Source organism: Pagrus major, chromosome 1, assembly GCF_040436345.1.
Source record: "Pagrus major chromosome 1, Pma_NU_1.0".
NCBI classification, from domain to species: Eukaryota; Metazoa; Chordata; class Actinopteri; order Spariformes; family Sparidae; genus Pagrus; species Pagrus major.
In genome coordinates this window covers 23463007-23471453 of record NC_133215.1, presented here as the reverse complement: position 1 = coordinate 23471453, position 8447 = coordinate 23463007, and the positions used below count along the sequence as shown (strand labels likewise).

General features: G+C 38.3%; 1 protein-coding gene across 1 annotated transcript; it reads right to left on the bottom strand.

Moving 5' to 3' along the window:
- Positions 1-246: 246 nt before the first annotated feature.
- Positions 247-2784, bottom strand: LOC140997976 (T-cell ecto-ADP-ribosyltransferase 1-like). Its single transcript, XM_073468101.1, has 2 exons — positions 2662-2784; positions 247-1047 (listed from the first exon to the last, which is right to left on the bottom strand). Exons 1-2 carry the CDS (start codon positions 2782-2784, stop codon positions 247-249), a joined length of 924 nt encoding a protein of 307 aa, XP_073324202.1.
- Positions 2785-8447: the final 5663 nt, after the last annotated feature.

Here is an 8447-nt window from a genome sequence, read left to right as displayed (position 1 = left end):
TTATTGAATTCATTCAGAAAATTTCTAAACAAAACATTTTTAAAATGCTGATAAAAGTAAAAAAAAAAAACATCAGAAATGCTTCTGCGGCTGCTGCACTGTAAGATATGTTGGAGAAGTACAAACTTTAGCCTGCAATAATAAAAGCCCAAAACCGAAAGTATGAATCTATGAGTTGAGGAGAATGTTTGGTTATATTGCGATGAGCTTGGATAAGCAGAATAACACGCAGTTTGCTGAGCAAAACTAAATTCCCAAAGTAGTTTTCATTTTGCTCAACCAGCTGAAGAACCAGTGGTCTTTTTTTTTTATCATGCTGCAGTTTAGATTGCTTTGAATTCCTTTGCTCTCCAGGACATACACAACCTCACAGTCAGGCAGATCTTCTAAACTTTTGTTCTTTATTTTGGCAGTTATCTGGAACATCTCATAGGGTGGGATGAGCACCTCTTCCTCTGTATTGTTAAGGTGTGGGTAATTTTTCAGGTAAGCGCCAGAACAAGTCCTAATTTTAAAGCAGGTCTTGCTCCCAAACTGTGTCAGGTCTGTCTTCTTAGAGCTGGAGGTAAAGGAACCAAACCGAATCATTTGTTTGTCTTTGCCCTTAAACACAGCCTTGGATCTGCGGTAAGTAGTGAGACAATTTCTATTATTGCTGAGGATCTGTACAGCAGATGTCAGCCAGAAATGTAAAGAGTGGAATGAGAAGGATGAGGCATAGTTTTTTCTCTCGGTCCGGACTGCAGCATTGAATGTCTCATAAAAGTTTTGATAACCAGATGTATACACACAGATTGCTTGCAAGTGATCCTTAGTTAAAGCCTTATCCCCATTCTCTATGTGTTCTACATTTTTATTTGTACAACGTTTTGCAAGTTTCCAGAATTTCCCAAATTGTCCAGCGTTTTCCTTTTTAAAGTATGTGTTCTTGACCATCTCTGCCATCGTTGCATTGCAGCCAAAGTACATGTCATCAACAGCATTTTCAACCATGTCCAATTTGATGTCCGGGGGAGCATCTTGTTTTGGACGGTAGATGTAACTGATCTGGAGGAGAAGGAAGAAAAAACAATATGAAGGTCATGAATTAGATGCTATTTGCACCAATGTGACAAAGTGTAGCTGACTTAATGATGACTGAGGCATTTGCTGTATAGACATATGGTACTACTGTAAACCCAGACTGTACTGGACTGCCTATTCACTCCCCTCGGCACTACCTCTACGTACTCTAGATGAAAGTAGTATGACTGGTGTTTTATCTCTCTTATTAAAGCAGCTACGAGGGACTTTCATTTCTTGTTGATTGGCCCATGTTGACGAAAGCAGTATGAGCATCACAGCCTGGGGCCATTTGCATAAAATTAGACCTAGTCTTTGAGTTAAATCTAACTTCATGTCGGATGTGCTATAGACACCTGAATGAGCCAGTTGCATAAAGCTTGCACACAGCGAAGAAGCAAAGAAACAAATGTTCTAAAGAAGAAATGCTAATATAGGACCAACAGCAAAAGCTGGGGGATAAACAGTAGACAGCAAACCCCCTGTAAAATTCATACAAATATCACCCGAGTAACCACTAACTGCTGCTAACCTAAGCTAACTTAACAGTTAACAGTTAGCTGTTGTAATCAAATGACTCTGCCTGAAGTGGGAGCTCGGAGCGCCGGGGGAGTGTTGGTGTTGATGATGATTGTTGTTACTATCGGACCATCAACTCTTGAGTTTCAAATTGACTAGGGGATAGATATCTTTTTATCACATAGACGTCTTTAACATAACGTCAAAACTGTTCTTCACGTTCTATTGATAATTATAGTTGAATGTTTTGAATTTCAATTCTTACATATTGCACCTTTAATAAAAGAATGTACTGGAGGTGTGGATCTCATAAGAGTGCAAAAGTTGGTTCATGGTTGAGAAGACGCATTTGGAGTTCCTAGGGCTGCTATTGAGATTGTAACAGACTCGAGTACTGTCCTCTTCAGGAACTTTGGACTGTGGGTTTGTCTTCGTGTGCTCATGAACATTAAGCCCAGAACTACAGAAGCATCGCTCCCACACAGGCACTTTTGATTTCATATCTCACTGAGGTTAACACATGGCATACAATTTCCCCTTGAGTCACAGCAGCAATAGCACGATTGACAAGAAAGAGCCATTAATTCATTAATTATTTTTAGAAACTACCTATTGCGAAGATGATATTGTTGGTCCAAAAAGATACACAAGGATTAATGCTTTCCACAAAATGCAAGATGTTTGTTCCCTTAATTTGAGGATTAAGCAAAACAGATTCGCTGCCATATTAAAACTGTATAAATTGATGCTTTCTTTCTCCCTCAAGAATATTTACACTAATAGTTCTCAGGAATAAATAGATATCTTTTGTGTTTATTTTTCATGGTACTTGCTGTGCTCTCTTGACCTGGAGCTTACTGAGCCAAGTGAGATTTAGTGAGGCTTATCTGATTGATCTCTAGGTTAAGAACATTAATGCTTTTTTTTTTCTTCTGATTTTCCGTTTTTAACTCAGCATCATGTGTATGAGACACTTTTTATAATATATGTGTGAACACTATGTTAATACACGTCAAGCTTTAAGCATTCCCATGGATTTTCACATAATATAGAGTTAATCGGGTTGAATGTGCCACCCACCTTCTTGGAGCCCACAGGCTGCATCCAGCAAAGGAGCGAACACACCGCAGCAAAAATCAGCATGGTCCCCTTCATCACAGCAGGCAGGCACACAGCTTCTGAATTCACACACACAATATACATGATACACATTTGATCAGCTATGATAAAAAATGGCTTGATGAATTCAAGTCTCTTATCATGTCATGTGTTTTGAAATACGAACTCACCAGTCTTTCAGTCAAGAAAGTGTTGAGCGACCCTTGGATCAATGAGTTGTGAATGTCGAGGACTCGTATACCCCTGCCTGGTCCTAGACAGGTCACCAAATATGCCCAGACACACACACGCCCACATTCACACATTCACACGTACGAAGCATAAATGTGTGTGTGTGTGTGTGTGTGTGTGTGTGCGTGTGTGTGTTGACCTCAGTCTGCTGTATCATTTCAAAGGAAATGTGGTTTTATCTTTAACAAAACAAATGACTTGTTGTCAACTTTTAAAACACAACCTGAAGCCTCTTCCACGAGTTTTGAACCATCTGTAATTTCATTGTAGATAATAATAAATCAGTCAAATGGATCTAATACGATCCATTATTTCTAACTCGACATTCCCAAATTTTAAACATTTTTAAAACCAAACCAAGGATGACTAAAATTACATCACTTTAGGCAATTTATGAGATATGTAAAGCTTCCTCTGGAGTCTTTTTTTTTTTTTTACACATGCAGTAGCACCAAGATCTGTCCACAGACACTGAGGTGTAAAATTGTGGTGTAGTTCCCCATATTTGAAAAGGTGCATTGCAGATATGTTGCACTGAAATGATTCTGCTATATGAGTGTAGTAGCAGACATGAGTTGTTTGCATGAATTTGGTTTGAGGTGTTGTTTCGTATTTAAACTGCACTGTTGACTGTTAATGGACCCCCATAGCTTGTGCTGTGGGTGCAAGTCTTCCTGTCTTGACTTTTGATGTATTTTAAGTTATAGACATCAGTTATATAAAATACAACAAAAGTAAAATAGCATGACCTAAACAAAAACAAAAAGCAGAAGAACAAAAACAAAATAAAATCTCATCCAAAGGTGCACTTAAGTGGTGTTTCCAAAGCTTTCACCTGGCCTGAAGTAAAACATTTAGTCAAATTATTGTCAAGTGGTGGGACAGTTTGTCTAACACCAAATTCATTTCCTGTCAGAGGCCACAAGCAACAAAACCTGTGGTTGAATATGAAACTGTGAAAAAGTTCTTCTGCATGTGAGGATAGGTGAAAAGACCCCATCATAAAAATAATATTAACTTAACGAGGAAACATTCATGTTGAATCAATAAACCTCAATGTTTATTCGCTGTCAACATAGTTCACATGTTTTTCCTACAATATCTGCTTCTTGCAGCTAAAGTACGATTGCTAGCTGCCTGGTGCTTTAATGAACATGCTAGAGGGCATGGTAGTTTCAGTAATCGGAGGCTTTATATGCATATGGCTAGCAATGTAACATGTCATCTACTGTGGTTAGGTTAAAGCTGCTACGATTGATATGTTTATATTAACAGTGGACCAAATGACTTTCCTTTAGCTTTACAGAGCATTTTAGCATCTTTAAGCCCATTCTTTTGGTCTTATTGCTATCACTAGTGTCATCTCCAGATGTTTCCAGCCAAATCGCTTCATTTTTGTTTTTCAACATCAAGACAAAGAAATGCATCCTCCTTGAAATTAACCCTTTTGTCTTGACTTTCACATCTCAATGCTAATCTTTCTTTGCAGTCCAATACATTTAGTGTTATGAGTGTTACAACTTCTCAACACAAACATAATTTTTGTAGTCAGATTTCTACTTCTTTGCAGAACATGCAGGTCATTTAGCACACAGTCATCATTACCACTCAGATTCACAATATATGAAATAATTCACAGTATATGCCCTATTTAAATGGAAATGTATTGTCTGTGCATGAACTGATTTCACTAAAATCTCATATCTCTGCTCAGGTTTTTATGAAACTAATACAACTCCCTTCATTTTGTCAATTTTTTTCTTTCCTGGGTAGGAAGAAGTGACATATTCATAGTTAGTTACCGCTTCAACCCTGCATTTGCATTCTTCCCTCAATATCTTCTTCTTTTATTTCCTCCATAGTTGTTTTCTTTCTTCACTTATCTCTGCACCCTTCCTTCATCTCCTTATATCTCAACTTCTTCACCACCACTGTAGTGGCATTAGTGCACAGTGGGCGATACCACATAGACAGCTGTTTCTCTTCTTCAAGTGTGAGGGGGAAAAAAGAGGTGAAACGCTTAAAGAAGTCTGACCTGGTGAGGAGGGAAACACAAAGCAAACAAACTACTTATGCTATAGCTAATACAGGTCCTCTGTAGCAACCATCACAACCTGAAATTACTGACAATAGATTGACACACAAACAAAAGTGTGTGTGTCTGTGTATGTGTTCCTGGTGTTTGTGTGTTTGTCTTTTTTTTCACAGTTTTGTAGGTGGCTTCTCACATGAAAGGTTGTTTGTACCAGATAAATGACACCTACGTATGTAGCCGCTTCAGAGAAATGACACAATCCCCCACAAAGTGGTTCACTGACCATTAAATACTCACTCAGTTTTTATTTTGTTTTTATCTTAGTTATTTTCTGCACAAACTGTCACTGTTTCTAAAAATACCTGCACCTTATGACTGAGGATAAGACCATATATGATCATGGACTATAACTTTGAAAGTATAAGAAAGTATGTACTTTATATAAATATTAAGGATAAAATAATATAAATACTGCTGGCCAGATTTCTTAGTGTAACATATTTTGGTTCATTGTAGGTTTTAGTTAAATTTGTAATTCTACATAGTGGGCACAGCTATTGGATAAATGCAGTGCGGTATAACAAACGGACAAAATTCACAGTAATGACGATACAAACAAACATAAAGTGTGTTTTTGGGACATTGTGCATTTTTATTTTAATTCAGTTTCTTTGGGTTCTCAAAATCTGATTAACAAATTTAACTTCAGGAGAGTCGAAACTAACAGCTGACAATTTTTCTAACATTCATGAGGAATTCAGAAATTTCACTCTGCAGCTTTTATTAGATTTAACACCTTAATTCACCATCAGTCACACGTCTCATAGTATCAAAGTGGGTTAATCCACAAAAACATGACCTTAAAGAAAAAGTTTCTCATGTTGGAGAAACACATGAGACATGAGAAAAGCATACTCACATGTTCCTTTCGTGACCTCAGATGGGGGTTGCAGAGGAAAAACATCATCAGTATGGTTAAAGTGTGAAAGACAGAGAGAGACTTGTGTCTCTGTGTGGGTATCACTGCTTCCAGACACCTTACTTTGTACCCTTTCACATAGGTGGGCCCCACACTTCTGAAATTTCTTGATTGTTAATGTAAGCACAAAAACAATATTAAAAAGATGCATTTTTATATATTCTGTCCAGAACATTGTAAATTATCTTTCATGTAGAGATTAATCGCTAAAAGTTGGAGACCTTTGTTCATACCATAAGAGATGTCAGAGAATAGTCTCACTTGCTAAAAGCACTTATCAGTAAATTGAAGATAAGATCCCGAAATAAATTATTTAGCTAGAGATTGCTACAAAAATATTTATAGTACAACCACCAACAACCAGAGGGTTCCCCTGGTCAGGGTGACACACAGGGCCCAGTTTAAAATATACCAAAAAATATTTATAATATAAAATATACAAAATATAAAGTGTTTAAGGAGTTGGCATGACATTGAAAGTAATATTGACAGTGATATTGAAAGGTAAAAAAAAAAAGTAGTAATGCACGTGATAACTAACATAACAATCACTCAACTTCCTGTCATGTGCCTATATAAACCTCACCACGCTTGACCTGCACTCAGGTTAACCGGTCGCGCTCACACACTCCAGTCAGATCTGCCAACGATTCACTTCTGTCTGACTGAATGGTGGCGGGCCTCCAGAGAGGCTTAAAGAAAGAAGGATCATCCTTCACCGCTGTGGTAACAAAGTAAAACTTTTCCAAGTCCTTACACACTCTTTCACACAATAAAAGTCGTACATCATAACAACCCTCACTCAGGTAGGCGCTGCAGGAGTGCGTTCATGTGTGACATCATCACGCTCTCTATAGCGCCTCCCGGGTTGCCAGCTCTGCTCCATATAACCCCCCATTCCCTCCAATAACTTATTCCAAGTCACACCACATCAAATGTGATCAATGGCACCAGGTTGTCAGGTTCACACAACACGTCTCATCCTTCCAACAACCTCTCCCTCACTCTACTGGTACAACTTCATGTGCTCGTTCCCAATTGCATACTTTTCGTTTTTACTCTAGTATGTACTGCAGCCACCCTTACAAATACTGTTGCATGCAGTATGCATGACAGCCATGTCCTTTCTCCTGTTGGAGGATCGCTGCATGTAATGTAATTAATATTTTCCTCATTAAGGACATATTTCACCCTCTCATCCCACCCATTATTGATCAGGACGATACTTTTTTCTTCCTGTCCTGCCTGATCCACAGACTGAGAATCGCAGAGTAGTCGATGGGACAGATGATTGTGAAATGGTGGGGCAGAGGTTCCAGCAGCCGAGGATCACATCCCTTTGTCTCAGCAAAGACAAGTGCTACTGTTTGATATGTGTCAGGTCCTGGCACACCTGGCTCTTAAAGGCAATGGGAGATGACACTTGGATTGGTTTGAATTATGTTCTGCCCAAAACACACCCATGACTAATTCAGAGTCTAAATACCACCTCTTTGCTCCATACGTCACCCAGAGTATACACCATTTAACTAGCAAAATGGACTTGGACACGCCCTAAATGCACTTGCGTGCTGCGCCTTGGATCAAGCGCCATAGACTGTCTAAATAAGGCCCTATGACTCTGTCCTCTTCCTGTACAATATATGACCATGTAGAGCAGTTTTCAGACCTCTGACATTACGATATGATGGCATATATATTTTGGCATGTCTCATACATAATATTTGAATTTTTATTATTTGAAAATATTTGAAAAAAAAGATGAATATGACATCCCTCTCACTATTACTTACCTACTACCACTGTCACTTTGGAGCACTGTAAGTACTTGCAATTTGGGTAACATATTGAAAATGATTCTGTTAAAACATATTAAAAAGTATCGATTGACACTGATAACTGACATTTAATGTAAACTGGCTTACTTGTGGATTTGTGATTCTGTTACTTGGTGTTGGTTGTTTGTTTGCTGCTGACTAAAAAGTTCTTTGACTAATAAGATAAACCGCAACTCGGGGTCAGGGTTTCCAACCTGGTGAATAGGTGTGTATTGTTACACGCAAATAAGGGTATTACACAAATACACACGCTAATTTAGGGGCACAGTCATGGTTAAACACATTCACACAGTCTGCCCACAAACTTACGTGCTTAGGCCATGCAAACTGCGCATGTGTGTGTGAGGGTATATAAAGTTGAGCATGAGTCCTCTGAACACATGCTGAGAAACAGTTTTCTGAACCAAACCTTTGGCCTGACGGGTTCACTTTGAGTGCCACATCTTCTAATCCTGAAGACTGGTAAGTTGAGCTTCAAGATAAACTTTTAAGTATTGTTAATTTTTGAAATTTCTGAAATAGTTTTAGCATTTACCATTAATTTAATTGACAAATTAATGTTTTAATATATGTGTTACTGGTAGTCAGTGTGATACAGTTCATTGTTGTTGACTCTTATGATGCAGGAACAGTTTTCCTGACTGCAGTGATGATGGGAAACACG

Coding starts and splice junctions, on each gene's coding strand:
- LOC140997976 (XM_073468101.1), bottom strand. CDS start 2,784: ATGTATATTGTGTGTGTGAATTCAGAAGCTGTGTGCCTGCCTGCTGTG. Junction 1,048..2,661: donor AGCCTGTGGGCTCCAAGAAG/GTGGGTGGCACA, acceptor CTTCTCCTCCAG/ATCAGTTACATCTACCGTCC.